The sequence below is a fragment of the Sorex araneus genome, chromosome 4 (genome assembly GCF_027595985.1).
Source record: "Sorex araneus isolate mSorAra2 chromosome 4, mSorAra2.pri, whole genome shotgun sequence".
Classification (NCBI taxonomy): domain Eukaryota; kingdom Metazoa; phylum Chordata; class Mammalia; order Eulipotyphla; family Soricidae; genus Sorex; species Sorex araneus.
The window spans coordinates 205,144,718-205,160,418 of record NC_073305.1 but is presented as its reverse complement, the minus strand read 5'-3'; the positions used below and the strand labels follow the sequence as shown (position 1 = coordinate 205,160,418).

Below are 15,701 nucleotides of genomic sequence, written 5' to 3'. Positions count from 1 at the left end.
AAAATGGGCTTTAAATCCTCCAGAGCTTGTTTCTGGATTCATTAGCTGAAGAAAAATCAGTATAATCAGCCCTGACCAAGCCCATTATAGGTCCTTGAAATGAAATTAGCCCCCATTCTGTACATAATGGAATATGTATTGGTGTAATAGTGTCCATTTAAGAATAATAATTTAGGGCTGGAGAGACAGTGAGGCTTAAGGTTTTACATGCAGCTGACACCCTGGTTCAGTCCCTCGCACTGTTTATAGTTCTCTGAACACCACCAGGAATGATCCCTGAGCACTGCCAGGTGTAGCTCCTCAAAAATAAAAATAAAGACGTTAACTCAGGTGATCAGAGGCCAAAAAATAAGTGTTATTATACAGGCTTCATAACTTTTACTTTAATTGGATTAAGCCAAGCACTACTTGGTAGGGAGCCATTCCTGGTGGTGCTGAGGCATGCACCCTCTGGGCCATAGTGATGGTACAGCAAGTACGGTGTGTATCTTGCACTTGACCAAACCACATTTGATCCCCGGCACCACATGTGGTCCCCGGATCCCTGCCAGGAGTGATCCTTGAGTACAGAATAAGAAGTAAGTCCTGAGGGGCTGGAGCAATAGCATTGCGGGTAGGGCGTTTTCCTTGCACGCAGCCGAACCCGGGTTCAATTCCCAGCATCCCATATGGTCCCCTGAGCACCGCCAGGAGTAATTCCTGAGTGCAAAGCCAGGAGAAACCCCTGAGCATCGCCAGGTGTGACCCCCCCAAAAAAAATAAATAAGTCCTGAGCATCACCAAGTATGGCCCAAAACAAAACAATAACAACAACAAAATAGGAAAATCAGCTTGCATCCCAGCCCTTTGAGCCTGCTACCCAACCCCATCCTTAACTTAGAGGTGGAATAGAGCAGTGGCTAGAGCACAGAGCACAGTCCTGGACTTCTCCCTCCACTTTCCCTTCTTCATTTCCTGTTGATATTAACTGGGGCGGGGGGAGGGAAGGGGGCAGTGGTCACACACAGGCTCTATTGCAGTGCTTGCATTCCTGGGTCACTTGTGAGATTACAGTTCTCCTGCATTTAACTGATTTGACTGTCAACCTGTTGTCAAATTCACTGGATCATGCTCAGTTGTGACACACACAGACATTCTGGTAGTAGCACTCACTGGGGCCCACACTTCAATGTTATGCATTGCTCACTGAGGTGTGGGATGGGGGAACAATACCCACACTACACATCTTTTTTTCCTTTTTTTATTTTAAGTGAGTCAGACCCTGCAGTGTTCTGGGGCTACTCTGAGCTCTGTGCTCAGGGGTGCAGAGTCCTGGGTAGAGGTGAATGGCAGTGCTGGGGGACAATGCAATACCAGGACTCTAACCTGGGCCTCCTGCATGTAAAGCCTACAGTCCAGACCAATGTGTTACATCTCTGGTCCTGTACCCAATTTTATTTGGTGTTCACACACCTAACTTCTGTATGGTCAAGTATCAATTGGAGTGTGAGGCATCAGACTGCAAGCCTGCAGGAACTGCACTCAGCCTCAAACTAGCAAACTTAGATCTGCTCTGGGAGATAGATTTCTTGAATTCAAATCGTGGTTTGTATTTGTGGGTCACCTCCCCTTCTACTCTAAAATGGCCTAACAGAAAATCTTCCTAAAAGAATTAACTCCAAAGGAGTTAATATGTGAGGAAGTGCTTTGCACACGCATTTGTGCTTTTGTATTATGATTTAGGAGCCACAACACATGTGGCTGGGTTAACTAGTGCTGGGTTAACTACTCTTGAGAAATCACGGCCAACTGTGCTGGGATCAAACACGGGGATTCCGCGTGTAACCAACTACCTTTTTTGCTGACTCCCTTACCTTTAATTTTTTAAAGATAGAGACCATAGCTGGTACATGAGTGTGGAGCTCATGTGGAATCTTGGAATTGAATGCAGGCCCTCACACATGCTCTAGCACTTGAGCTGAATGTCTAACCCCTGCATGGTGGGTTTTTAAAAAATCATCATTATTATTACTTTACACAACCATAGATCAGCACCTTCCCGTGACCTGATCAATTAACGCGTCCAGAACAAGCAAGGCACGACTCGTGCCCGAGACCTCCAACGCCACGGGACGGTAGGGGCGACTCGGCTGAGCTACTGGCCCGAGAAAAGTGCTGCTACGCGCGTGCGCGAGAGCCGGCCGGCCCTTGGGCTAAGGACAGCCGCGGAAGGGAGACGTAACCGGCGGCGGACAGAAGCGCTACGTAGCCGCGCGCCGCCCAGAGGCCAACTGCCCCCTCTCACTCGAGCCGGACAACCCCAACTCTACTCAGAAGGATGCCGTCAGTAGGCGGGCCAATGAACGAAGAGCAGGAAGAGGCGGGTTCATCTAGAGGACCGCCCCAAGCAGCTACTTCTGACCAGTTGAGTCACAAGACTCGATGTAGGGCGGAGCTAACATGACGTATACCCAATCCAGGATTTGAGAGCGGCTACAAATTCCCCCACCCTCACTTCTTTGCCCCGCCCATCGTTCTGACGTGCGCGTTTCAGCCTATCAACGACTGAGCCTGTGGAGGGTGAGGGGGGAAGAGGGCGGAGAGTGGGAGGAGGCAGAGAGAGGAAGGAGGCGTAGGCTGAGGAGGAAGAGGGAGGAGGGGCAGGGAAGTCCTGGCGGAGAAGAGGCCCAAGACTCCAAAGGAGACTACGGGAGGGTACGCTGGAACTCCCCAGCTGTTCAGCGGTCATTCAGGATACCTTAAGGACGCAAGTCAGACGGACGGAGGAAAGAAGGAAGAGACTTTTATGTCGGCAGACAGAGAAGCTCTACCCGTCACCGTTGCCTCACATCCGGGCCTTTGGAGGGCTGGCCACCCCCCACGACCCCGCCCCCCCTCACGCCTTTCATGGCGACCGGAGGCGGAGGCTGGAAGAGCTGGGCCAGGAGAAGGCCCCTTTAAATCTCCTTAAAGGGGTGACCAGTGAATTCGGCGTACTACGACGCCAGCCTTAAAGGGGAAGCCGTCGAACCGAAGCTGACAAACTGAGAACTGTGCTGTTGGGAGAACTGGAGCAAGTGGGGATTCTCGCCTTCACGTCTACCCCCACGCAAGAAGTCCTTTAAACTCAGCTTAAAGGGGAAGTGACTGGCCGCTTGTGGAGGACTAGAAACGAACTCCCCAGTCCTTAAAGGGGTGGCCTGTTTGGAGGACCCTGGACTCCTTAAAGGGGTGGCCTTTTTTAGCCGGAGGAGTTGAGACACTTTTTAAAGGGGAGGTCTGCGTTTCGGGGCGAGCTTTCGGCCCCTTTTAAAGGGGTGGCCCTTCCTCTTCCTCGGGGAGACTTGTCTCGACCCCTGGCAGGGGGCGGCCACCGCAGTAGGCCGGCCGGACACCGTCGGGTCGTCTTAAAGGGCCCAGGGGCTGGACAACCCGAGGCCTCGCCTTAAAGGGACGGCCGCCCGGTTTTGGCCGTCTCGGCCCCTCCGGCCCCACGGGGGGGGGCCTCGGGCTTGTCGCCCCGGGGGCGGCGCTGGCTCCCCGGGCCTTGGCCTTGGGGCAAGCTCAGGGCCAGCAGATCCTGCTTTAAAGGGGAAGTCGTGGCCCTCTCGTCCCTGTGCAGCCGCCAGGGCCGCGCCTGCGACCCCGGGCCTGTGGACAGGCCGCTTCGGGCCCAGCCGCCTCCGGATGCGGCGCTGAGGGCGGTCGCCATGGAGACGGCAGCGGCCGCGGCTCCGGGCCCGGGCTGGGCCGCCGAGGGGGAGCGGCGGCGGCGGCGCTGCTCGCGCCGAGACCGAGACCGGGAGCAGCGGCGGCGCCGGGGACCCGGCGGCGACGCGCCCCGGGCCCTGTTGGCCGCCCCGCGCGGCTCCTCGTCCTCGTCTTCGCCGCCGCCACCCGCCAGGCCCTGGTCGTCGGCTTCGTCTGGAGAGAGGCCCGGAGGCCCGCGGCGGCGGCGGCCCCGGCCCAGGCCTCGGCCCCCGCGACCCCGGGCTCGGAAGCGCCCGGCCGGCTCGGGCAGCCGCGGGGAGGAGGAGGAGGAGGAGGAGGGGGGCGCCGACGACGGCGAGGCCGAGGAGGAGGCCGAGGAGGAGGAAGAGGAGGAGGAGGACGTGATCGATGGCTTTGCCATCGCCAGCTTCGCCAGCCTCGAGGCCTTGCAGGTGGGGCCCGAGGGGCTTGGGGACCTTTGGGGGCTTCGGAGGGAAGGTGGGGTGCCTGAAGTGGGTGGAGTTGAGGGGGGAATGCTGGCACCCCAAACCAGAGCAACCGGCTCCTCTGGCCAGGCCTCCGCCCCACCCTGGGTGGGAGGAGGGAGAGCAAGGCCCCGGGGACCAGCCGGTTACCGGTCCTGGAGCTTCTTCCGCGGCCGTGTCACCCCGAGAGGTCGGGGCTGGGCCTGTACTTTAGATCCCCCTCCTCCTCCACAGAAGGACGCGTCTCTCCAGCCCCCGGAGCGACTCGAACACCGGCTGAAACATTCTGGAAAGCGGAAGAGGGGGGGCTCCAGCGGGGCCACCGGGGAGCCCGGGGACAGCTCCGATCGGGAGCCTGGACGGCCCTCTGGGGACCGGGCACGAAAATGGCCCAATAAACGGAGAAGGAAAGAGGTGAGCCGGGCCCAGATCCCTGTCCTTTAATGCCGGGTGAATGCCCTTCCCCAGTGGTACCCCCAGGCCCTCAGCGACCCCAGAGGAAGGAGGGGCAGATTTGGAGTTTGACAGAGAGCTCAGGCCTGCTGGGATTCAGGGTTGGCGGCGCGGGGGTTTAGTTGAATCATGGGTGAGTGGGTGAGCTGTGGACGCTGCCCTGCCCTCAAGGCGGTGGCCGGCTCACCGGGAAGAAACAGCCCGAGATGAGAGCAAATAGCCGCAGCCGACCCCAGGAGCTGCCCAGCACAGAGATCTGATGCTTCAGAAACCCGCATGAGGAAGCGCCACCCTGCCTGGGGGAGGGGAGGGCCCTGGTGAGGGAAAGCCCCCTAGGTTTCAGGCCGGCAGGCCCGAAGGACAGTCATAAGTTAGTGTTCGGAGAGGAAAGCAGGTCAAAGTCGTCTTGGGCAGAAGCACTGAGATGTGAGAACCTCCTGCTTTCGGGAAGTGGCAGGAGCAGCAGCTGGAGAGAGCCAGAGTAGCCTGGTTCCTTGCTGGGAGAGTCCACTGCTCCCGGCCTGCCTGCCCCCTCCCTGACTCCACTCTCTGGTCTTTCTCAGGCCTCCTCCAGGCACTCGCTGGAAGCTGGATACATAGTAAGTAGAGCCCACCTGCACCAGCCCCGCCTGGGTCCCTCAGTAAAAGTCCCCTCATGACCTTGGGCCCCGGCTTCACTCGGGTAACACTTGTGTCTTTCCTTCTCCCTAGTGTGATGCGGAAAGTGACCTGGATGAGAGGGTGAGTGGGGCTAGAAGTTCCTGGGTGGGCGGTGGAACATTTTGTAAACTGCACTTCCCACAGCAGAGTCTGCCCTTGAGTGGGAAATATGGGGGGTGGGGGTGAGGTTGAAAGGCTAACTAGAACTTTTGGGGGACTGGCGAGGGTTGGCAGGAGAACCGAAGGCCCTGGTCTTGGTGCCCCACTCTTCACGAAGCCTTCGGAGATGCAGTGGCTCTACCAGAAACCTAGAGCTGCTGGGTCCTTCCTGCTGGCCCTCGGCCTGCGCTTCCAGATTAGGGTCTGAGCAGAAAGCCAGGGCGGCAGCAGTGAGGACACCGTAACGCTGTAGTCGCGGTCAGGACATAACCTATAAAGCTATTTTAGTTTTATCCTAGTTTCTCACTAGCGCTGGTTTGCTTGCTTTGAAATGAATGTGTCTTAGTGGTGGTAGTCGTGGTTTATTTTCTCCTACTTGGTAGTAGTTGTTTGTTTTTCTTCTCCTATAACTAAATCTGCACTTCCTTGATTTATGCCTTGGTTTTTGTTTGGGGAGGGGGGTTTGTTTTTGTTTTGTCTTGGGTCCACAATGGCGATGCTCAGGGGTTACTCCTGACTCTGCAGTCAGTAATTGTTCCTCGTGGTGTGCTGAGGGGACCATATGGGATGCCAGGATGCCAGGGACCAAACCTGACTCAGCTGCATGCAAAGCTAGCCCTAGCGCTCCAGCTCATTTGTCGTGTTTCACTTGAAAAGGTTAGCTGGAGGGACTGGAGTAGCGGTCGAGTATGTATTTCACAATTGTAGGCTCTGGGTTCCATTCCCATTTGCAACAAAAAGGTAACTGGACAGGGACTGTAGTGAACCAGAGTGCTTTTCCATCTAAAACAGGGCTGGAGAGATAGTACAGGGGCCAAAACAGAAAAAAAGAAAAGAAAAAGAACAGAAAAATCTCTCAGAAATCGCCTTTAAGCAGAAAACACCCTCCTGTTGTGCCTCTCGAACCTGAGCTGCTCCTCATCACTCCAGCAGCCGGAGATTGAGCTAGTTTTTGCCACGGAGAGCTGGCCCATCTTAAAGAGAAGGCACAGTCTAAATCTCAACAAGTTTAAAGTCTTATTGCTGACACTTGGGACCAAATCTGTAAACTATCCAGACCAATGGGTGATAGCGGACAGTATCAGACTTGGCTTTGGCGCGTCTGCTGCTTCAGTACTGCTGGGTTCGGTCCTCCCATCCTTTCAGAGTCTCAGGCTCGTTACTCGGTCCTTTTCCCTAAGCACAGAGCCCAGAGTCTCGTAGGTTTCAGCTTGATTGATGGAGTGGTCCTTCTTTCACTGCTAGTTTAACAAAGACTGTTGCCCTTCCTTGGGTGAGGGCCTGGCCTGGCCAGGACCTAATCTTGTCTCCACCTTTTCCCCAGGCCTCTGATGATGACCTCGATCCATCCTTTACTGTCTCAACCAGCAAAGGTTGGTCCCAAGTGGCTGGGGCGGGAGGCATGGAGGGAAATTGGGTGTGCCTGGGCCTCAGCTGACCGTCTGTCATTCTGCCCCTGCAGCCTCGGGCCCCCTTGGCGCCTTCAATGGGAACTGTGAAGCTAAACTCTCCGTAGTCCCTAAAGTGTCGGGCCTGGAGCGGAGCCAGGAACAGCCCCCAGGGCCCGACCCGCTGCTAGTGCCTTTTCCCCCAAAGGAACCACCACCTCCACCAGCCCCTCGACCTCCTGTCTCACCCCCTGCAACCTTGCCAGCCGCTCCCAGTCTGCCGCCTCCGGCCCAGCCCCAGCTGCAGCTTCGGGTTTCACCCTTTGGCCTCCGCACTTCTCCCTATGGCAGCAGCCTGGACCTCAGCACTGGCAGGTAATTGGGATTTGGTTTGGTCTGGAAAGGCCCGATTCTCTTAGTGACAGCCCTTGAATTGTATGGCCGGGATGTGGAATGGTCCTTGTGGGCTGTAAAAAGGACTCTCAGGCTGAAAAAAGCTTGAGAGACACTGGGTGAAGCAAATCTCATGACGTTGCAGCAGGATTTACTGGAACCCTTATATGTTCACATGCAGGGGAATCTAGTTTCTGCTGTTTTCCCTTTTTTTTTTTTAATTGGTGAGAACCTTTTTGCAAGGCACAGATGCTCGGAATAGTGAAACATACTTTGGGAAATGCTGACATTGCTTGAGAGTGCTGACTTTGGTGTCAGTCAGGCCTATATTCCAAATCTTTTAAGTTTTTGGACTGCACTCGATGATGCCCAGGGGTTACTTTTGGCTCTGTGCTCAGGAATTACTCCTGGCAGTGCACGGGAGATCAAACCTAGGTCAGCTGCATGGAAGGCAAGAGCCGTACCCATTGGCTATTTCTCTGGCCCCTGTATTCAGATTCTTGTTCTGACAACTGGCTATGTGATTTTTTGACAAGTTGCTTAATCTCTCTGAGCCTTGATTTTCCTCTTTCTGTAATTTGTAATAATAATAGCATCTTCACTCTGAAGCTACCGTGAGGATTAATTATGAGTTCATGCAATGTTTCCCAAAGTGTGTATGCTCGTTGTTAGTGATTTGTGAGCATCGTACAGTACACTACACATCTTACATGGAGATATTTTTGTTCCACTTGTATGTGCTTTTGAAAATATGGCTGGTATCTCAGTCTCCTGATTTCACATGTATTGCTTAGAGTCACTAAGTAAAAAAGTTAAGTTGAAGAAGTAGATGGTGCAGGTGGCTATGTGGATGTGGCAAGAATTGGGAAGGGCTCTGAAATGTTGGAACTTTGTATTAGCACGTAAAGCAGGTGACAGCACTTGGCCTGCAGTGAGTGTGCACTGAAGGGTAAGATTTACTTATACCATTACAGTTGCTGCTCTACATTTATTGTCATCATTATAATTCTTTTTTTTATTGAGAGAACTAAGGCTCAGAGAGGGGCAGTGACTTGCTCAAGGTCATCCAGGGTGTTCCTGGCCAGATGGGCCTAGAATTCAGGTCTCCTGACCCCCTAGGCCAGGCCATCATGGTGCCGCTTCCACTGTCTTAGGGTGGGAACCACGTGGCCTGTTAGAATTAAGCGTCAAAGCGGACAATGAATTTTGTGCTGCACGTGAGTCAGAAAAGGGAAAGTCATGTGGCCAGAGATGTCACTGGCTGCTCAGTTGTGTGGAAGGAGAGAGGGGGCGAGTGGGCTGTTGGGTGTGGGAGGCACCTCAGTCTGAGGCTGGGTTCCCGGGGCAGGGGTGGGGATCCTGGGGTTCTACCACCTTCCATGTTGGAGAACCAGGGTCAAGGTATCGTCCAGGCTTCTGACCCCATCCCGTCAGAGCTGGCACCTCCCAACCCCTCACTCATCTCCCCACTTCTCTCCCCAGCTCTTCACGGCCGCCCCCCAAGGCCCCGGCCCCTCCCGTGGCTCAGCCTCCCCCCTCATCATCCTCTTCGTCCTCTTCCTCCTCATCTGCCTCCTCCTCGTCCGCGCAGCTCACCCACCGGCCCCCGACGCCCTCACTGCCCCTGCCTTTGTCCACCCACAGCTTCCCTCCCCCTGGCCTGCGGCCCCCCCCGCCACCCCACCACCCTTCCTTGTTCTCCCCTGGCCCCACCCTGCCCCCGCCCCCACCCCTGCTGCAGGTGCCAGGGCACCCTGGGGCCTCAGCCGCTAACGCCCTTTCTGGTGAGTTTGGGGTCCTGGCCGGGGGGCGGGAGGGCCATGACTCTGGGCTTGGGCCCGGTGAGCACTGGGGCGTCTGGACCTTAGCAGATAGCAGGGCTTGAGGAGGGAGTGGCTCAAGGCCAGAAGGGAAGGCCAGTCACCTGGGTCCAAGGCGGCTGACATGGTGGCAGCAGATATTAAAGCCTTCTCCCTCCCCTCCCACAGAGCAGGACCTGATCGGCCAGGACCTGAACTCTCGCTACCTGAATGCCCAGGGTGGCCCTGAGGTGGTGGGGGCAGGGGGCTCAGCCCGGCCCCTGGCCTTCCAGTTCCACCAGCACAACCACCAGCACCAGCACACCCACCAGCACACCCACCAGCACTTCACCCCTTACCCCCCGGGCCTGCTGCCACCCCATGGCCCCCACATGGTGAGCTTCCTACTGGGCCAGTGTCGAGGCCCTGTGGGGGGAGGGTGTGGCTTCCCGGGAAGGCTCTGGATCACTGGTTGGCAGCTTACTTTTCCCTTCTCTTCCCTAGTTTGAGAAATACCCAGGAAAGATGGAAGGCCTTTTCCGGCATAATGTGAGTGTGTGTGTGTTGTGTTTGAGTGTGTGCGCGCGCACGTGCATGCGCACACATATTTGGTATGTGGGCATGGATGCCTTGGTGCCTGTGGCCCTTGACTGGTGGGGGTCCAGTTTTTAATTTGATCGATAAGCACCTTAAGCCTGGGAGAGCCCCATGGGTGTGTGTTAGGGCGAAGGCCGGAGGCCTGTTGGGAAGCCCAGGCCCAGGCTGCACATGGACCCGCAGCTTAGACTAGTCCCTTCTCTCTGCAGCCGTACACAGCCTTCCCTCCCGCAGTGCCCGGCCTGCCTCCGGGCCTCTCGCCGGCTGTCTCCTTTGGCTCCCTGCAGGGGGCCTTCCAGCCCAAGGTGAGCTCCCAGCCTAGACTCTCCGCCACTCTCCACTCTGTCCACACCCAGACACCCCGAACAGATACCTCCGTCATCTCCCCAGAACCCCGCCCATCCTCTGCCCTCTCCGTGTGGACCCAGGTTTCTTCCCTTCCTGTCCCAGACCCAGTTTGGCTCTAGACCCCTTTTATGCTTGGTCCTGACTGATTCCTCCTCCCTCCACTCCCCTTTCCCAGAGCACGAACCCCGAGCTGCCACCACGACTGGGGCCAGTGCCGAGCGGGCTTCCCCAAAAGGGGACACAGGTGAGGGGGCCAAGGAGGTCTTAGGGGAGCTGGGACATCTCTTGAGGGAGAGCAAGGGCAGCTTGAGAATGAACCCTTTAATAGGTGCTTAGGGCCAGCCCTGGGAATGAAGTTCTTTGAGCATGCATGAGAAATAGAAATTTTATGAAATTGTCCCAAAAATAAGATTATCAGGGTGGTATTTTTTAGGGGTTTTCAAATTGTTTGTCTCTCAGAGTCCCCATCCCCCTCTTTTTTTATCCTTTAAAATGATACAATACCAGAAGGTATAGTGGAAAGTCCTGTCCTTAAAATAATGAAAGCTTAAGGTTACCTGTACAAACTAGAGTTGGAACTAGAGCTTCCCTCCTATCTACCACAGATACCAGCTTTAGAGCCCAGGACTCTGGGAAAAGCACAGGATATATGTCCTGAAAGGTAGACCAGAACAGGTTTCAAGCAGTAAAGGCTTTTGTTGTAAAGAAATCTTAAACAGACTCATTCTAAACATTTTTGGTGGTGGTGGTGGGCCAGGAGGGATTGTTCGGGAGTTTTAGGCCACGCCCTATGGTACTCAAGAGTCTATTCCTGGCTCGTTGTTTAGAGGGTCACTCTTGGCGGTACTTGGGGAACCATGTGATGCCACAGATAAAACCTGGGTTGACTGCTAGGCAAGCACCTTACCCCCTATATTATCTCTCCGACCATCTGACCTGTTTTACAGACTTAAATAAGAAAGCTCCTGTGGTTGAGAAACCCCTTCTAGCTCCTCCTGATCCACCCCCATCTTTCCGAGCAGCCCACTCCCCCACCACCCCAGGGGCACAGTCCGGAAACTTGGTGCTGGAGGGAGATGCCCAGAGTGGGAGAGGTGGGAAGATGTTCACACGTGTGCGCATGTGCACACACAGGCACATATGTGCACACGCGCGCAAACACACACGCACACGCAAGGTTTGAGGGAACTGCCCAGTCTCAGGTGTTTGGGAGGAGATTGGGGCTGTGGAATGAGGTGTCTAGGTCAACAAACAGGTCTGAGTCAGTGCCAATCTCTGCTTTGCCATCCCCAGATCCCTGACCATTTCCGGCCACCTTTGAGGGTGAGTTTGCTGAGGACCTCAGGCTGCATGAGACTGGGGCTGGTGTCAGTGTTTGGCCTAGGGAAGGAGGGGAGGGTCTTGATTGGAGTTGAGCAAGAAGCTCAAGTGGAGGCAGCTGGATGTGTGACTGCGGAAAGTGAGACAGACCTAGGCTCATGGAACTAGCCATAGAACCTTGGGCAGGCCAGTTTGTCTCTCTGAGCCTCAGTTTCCTAGACGGAAATGCTCCTAGTCACCCCTCTTCTGCAGGAATGATGAATGGGGGTGTTGCATGGCAAGCAAGGCTGTGCCCAGAACCAGGCTTGGAATGGGTGCTGAGTGAATGTTCTTTCCTTCCCTTTCCCTTTGATCATCCTGGGGCTGCAGAAACCAGGGAAGTGGTGTGCCATGCACGTGCGCGTGGCTTACATGATCCTGAGACACCAGGAGAAGATGAAGGTACTAGGGCCGGAGGGCTGGGGAGAAGGGACTTACCTCCAGCAGTGTCAAGATTCTTGGCCAAAAGCATTCCCTCCTGCCCTGTCAATGCCTGAGCACTTCCACAAGGAGCACTAGGTTGTGTGGCCAGCTCAGTCCCTGTGAGGCAGAGGATAGGTGCTCAGGCCCCATCTCGGTGTCAGCCCTTGGAGGGGAGAAGGGGGGGGACGAGCAGGAGTGGGTCCAAAACTGGCTCCTCACTAGCCCTCTCCCTGTCCCATGCAGGGTGACTCCCACAAGCTTGACTTTCGGAACGACCTCCTGCCCTGCCTTCCGGGGCCCTATGGGGCCCTGCCCCCTGGGCAGGAGCTCTCCCACCCGGCCTCCCTCTTCACTGCGACTGGTGAGTTTGGCCCGCCCCGCTGGAGCCTGAGGTTCCCTGTCTAGATCTCCAGGCCCACCTTGCGCCCACTCAGCCTCATCAGACTCTCCCGCCTCTGCCCCAGGTGCCGTCCACGCTGCAGCCAACCCTTTCACGGCAGCTACCGGGGCCCACGGACCCTTCCTGAGCCCCAGCACCCACATTGGTAAGAGCCGAGGGCATCTTGGGCAACCCAGGCCTTGCCCCTGATTTTTAGGTTTTCTTAAGCGGGGATGGAAGTGGGCCTGAGAGGCCGCTGGAATCGGGGAGCAGCTCACTTGCTTTGTGGCCTTGGGCAAGTTACTCGAGCTGTCTGAGCCTTGACTTCCTCACCTGTGGAGTGGGCTAGGGAAGGACAGAGCAGACTCAGACACTGTCTCTGAAAGCCAAGGCGAGGGCCGGGTGTGCCGTTGGGGAAGGAGGGCAGGTGCAGGCTGTGTAGGGAGGGCTGCCCACTGGCCCTGAGAGATCAGGGCGTGCTTCTCGGAGAGATTCAATTCAGATTTAAAATTAAGGACACAGGAGGGTTGAACCTGATGGCATAGGGAAAGATGTTCCCCGAAGAAACTGTGAGGTAACCTTAAGCAGGATGGATTAGTCGTGACTGACTGGCTGTGACATGTGTGACCTCAGCTCCGGGCTGAGAATGGCTCTCACGTTAGGCGGGAGGAAGCCAGCATGTGTTCAGATGCGGGGCTGGCCGGTGCGAGGCTAAACAGAGAAAGAACTTGGTCTTTGGAGTTAGACCCTGGGCTGGGGGTATAGACCCTGGCCAGGTGGCCCTTAGCAAATCACTTTACCTCTCTGAGCCTGCTTTATCACCCGTAAGTGGTAATAATTCTGTCTGCCTGCTGGGGGTCGCTGTGAGGTTAAACATCTGTCAGAGCTCAGGGTCTCACCTACACAGAGGATGTGCTCTGCGGCCACGGGCTTCAGAGCTGCTTCCTCATCTGCCTCTCCCCTGCCAGCTCTCGCTTCCTGCTCAGAACTGACTGCCCAGTGCTCTGACTTACGCCATTTTCTCCCACAGATCCCTTTGGGCGTCCCACAAGCTTCGCCTCCTTGGCTGCCCTGTCCAATGGGGCCTTTGGAGGCCTGGGCAGCCCCACCTTCAGTGAGTGCCGGGTGGAGTGGGCGGGGGCGGGGCGGGGGGATGCTGAGTGGAGGGACTCTCCATGCCTGTCTCCTGTCACTTTCTCTTCTGCCTCTGTCCAGACTCCGGCGCCGTCTTTACCCAGAAAGAAAGCCCAGGGGCCCCTCCAGCCTTCGCCTCCCCACCAGACCCCTGGGGTCGCCTGCACCGCAGTCCTCTGGCCTTTCCTGCCTGGGTCCGGCCCCCTGAGGCTGCCCGGACACCAGGTTCCGACAAGGAGCGGCCGGTGGAGCGGAGGGAGCCCTCGATCACCAAGGAGGAGAAGGACAGGTACGCTTGCCCCCAGCCTGGGCCTCGGGCACTGGGCGCCACCGTGCCGTCATTGCCTCCCACTCCTGCCTCCCCAGGGACCTCCCCTTCTCCCGGCCCCAGCTCCGGGTGTCTCCTGCTACTCCTAAGACCCGAGCTGGCGAGGAAGGGGCCAGGCCAGCCAAGGAATCGGTGCGGGTCAAGGAGGAGCGGAAGGAGGAGGCTGCTGCCGCCGCCGCCGCTGCTGCTGCTGCTGCCGCCGCTGCCGCTGCCGCCGCCGCCGCTGCCACCACTGGGCCTCAAGGCCTTCACCTGCTGTTTGAGAGGCCTCGGCCACCCCCTTTTCTGGGCCCTAGTCCTCCAGAGCGCTGTGCTGGCTTCCTGGAGCCAACCTGGTTGGCAGGCCCACCTCGCCTTGCCAGGCCACCCCGCTTCTATGAGGCGGGTGAGGAGCTGACTGGCCCCGGGGCGGTGGCTGCCGCCCGCCTCTATGGCCTAGAGCCTGCCCATCCCCTGCTCTACAGCCGCTTGGCTCCTCCACCACCCACTGCAGCCCCAGGAACCCCTCACCTTCTCAGCAAGACCCCACCAGGAGCCCTTTTGGGGGCACCACCTCCACTTGTGCCCGCTCCCAGGCCCAGTTCCCCACCTAGGGCCCCTGGCCCAGCCCGGGCTGACAGGTGAGAGGAGGGGAGGGGCAGGGGCAAAGCTCCATCCCCCTTTCTGTTTGACAAGGTCCTAGAGCTTGAGATTTTATGCCAGGGCTGGAGGGCAAAAGGTCAGGACCTCATCAGCCACCTCTAGGGTCATGGAACCTGGGAGCAGAATTCCCAAGCCCCATGTGATAAAGCATCAGATGGACCTTGGGGTCATTGGGAGGGCAGCAATTACAAGCCTCTAGAGAGAGGTGCGTGTGTGTGTGTGTATGTGTGTGTGTGTGTGTGTGAGAGAGAGAGAGAGAATGTGAGTACACATGAGAGGGGGGTCACTACAGAGGTCAAAGTTCATGATCTCCTGGAGTACACCATCAACTCCATGTGAGGGCCCCTAGGCCCTTGGCCTGCTTCCCCAAGGGCTCACTAAGCCAGAGGCCAAAGTGCCCCCCTCTCCCTCACCTACCACCCAAGTCCTCATGCCCTCTCAGGGCTGGGGAAGGAGGGGCTCAAAGGAAGGGGGGTTCCATGTACATATTTATCTCCCCTTCCACATAGCTCTCCAGACCTTTTGTACATTTTTACAGGGGTGCCCCCGCCCAATAATCCCCCTTCCTGGTTAATTAAATCCTCACACTGGTGCTGTGTTCCTAGCCTCTGGCCTCTCTGTGGGGGAAGGAGGAGGATTGTAGGAGGGACAGCCGGGAGGGGACAGGCAGGAACCCAGGGCTTATCCCTGGGAATTTGGGGTCCAGCAGGAGACGGACCAAAAGGGGAAGGGACCTGGGCACCTTGGCTGGTCAGAAGGGCAGATGTTTCCTGCTTGGCTGAGAGCCAGGTCCCCTGGCCCCCCACTTGTCCCTGTTACCTCTGTGTGCTCCCATCCCCAAAAGGCTCAACCTCTAAGCTTCAGATTCCACCTCTTAGTGGCTTAGTCCCCCCTACTCCATTTCCAAGTGCCCCCAGGACTCCTGGGCCCTGTCCTCCAGAACCTTGTTCCCCCAGATCCTGCCCCAGGCTAAGAGAGGGCCAGAGAAGGTCACCATGTCCCACACACCAAAGAAGGGGGTCGGCCCGGGGTGGGCCGCACAGGCAGCTCTCCAGCAGCCTCACGGCAGCAGCCCCAGCCTTCCCAAAGCAGCAGGCGCCCCCCCCAGGCTGGGGCCCGATCTAGAAGGCAGGGGTCAGTTTAACAAAAACATAACGTTGACTTTTTTCCCCCGGTGGGGCTTATTCTGTAACATGACTTGCGGATATTTATATAAAAATGAGTGTTGCAATGACGCCCCTTGGCTTCTCTTTTCAGTGGGGAGGGGATGCAGGTGGTGGGGGCTGGGGGTCAAGAACAACATTGTTCACGTCCCAACCAAGGTTTCTCCCCTTACCTGACAGATCTACTGCATGGATGACTTCTGGGCACGGAAAATGTTCACATTTTTCTACAACCTAGCAGACATGGTCTATATGTGATTTGAACACCACAGAAAACAAAACTAAAATTTTTACACGATAC

General features: G+C 56.7%; 1 protein-coding gene across 1 annotated transcript; it reads left to right on the top strand.

Moving 5' to 3' along the window:
- The first annotated feature begins 2,607 nt into the window (after window positions 1-2,607).
- On the top strand, window positions 2,608-15,472 carry FBRS (fibrosin). The gene is made up of 18 exons (XM_012934373.2): window positions 2,608-4,142; window positions 4,410-4,589; window positions 5,192-5,227; window positions 5,340-5,369; window positions 6,772-6,820; window positions 6,910-7,210; window positions 8,711-9,012; window positions 9,217-9,422; window positions 9,532-9,576; window positions 9,834-9,929; window positions 10,148-10,216; window positions 11,266-11,295; window positions 11,662-11,733; window positions 11,998-12,115; window positions 12,219-12,299; window positions 13,164-13,247; window positions 13,349-13,556; window positions 13,634-15,472. Exons 1-18 carry the CDS (start codon window positions 3,690-3,692, stop codon window positions 14,217-14,219), a joined length of 2,946 nt encoding a protein of 981 aa, XP_012789827.2. The 5' UTR covers window positions 2,608-3,689; the 3' UTR covers window positions 14,220-15,472.
- Window positions 15,473-15,701: the final 229 nt, after the last annotated feature.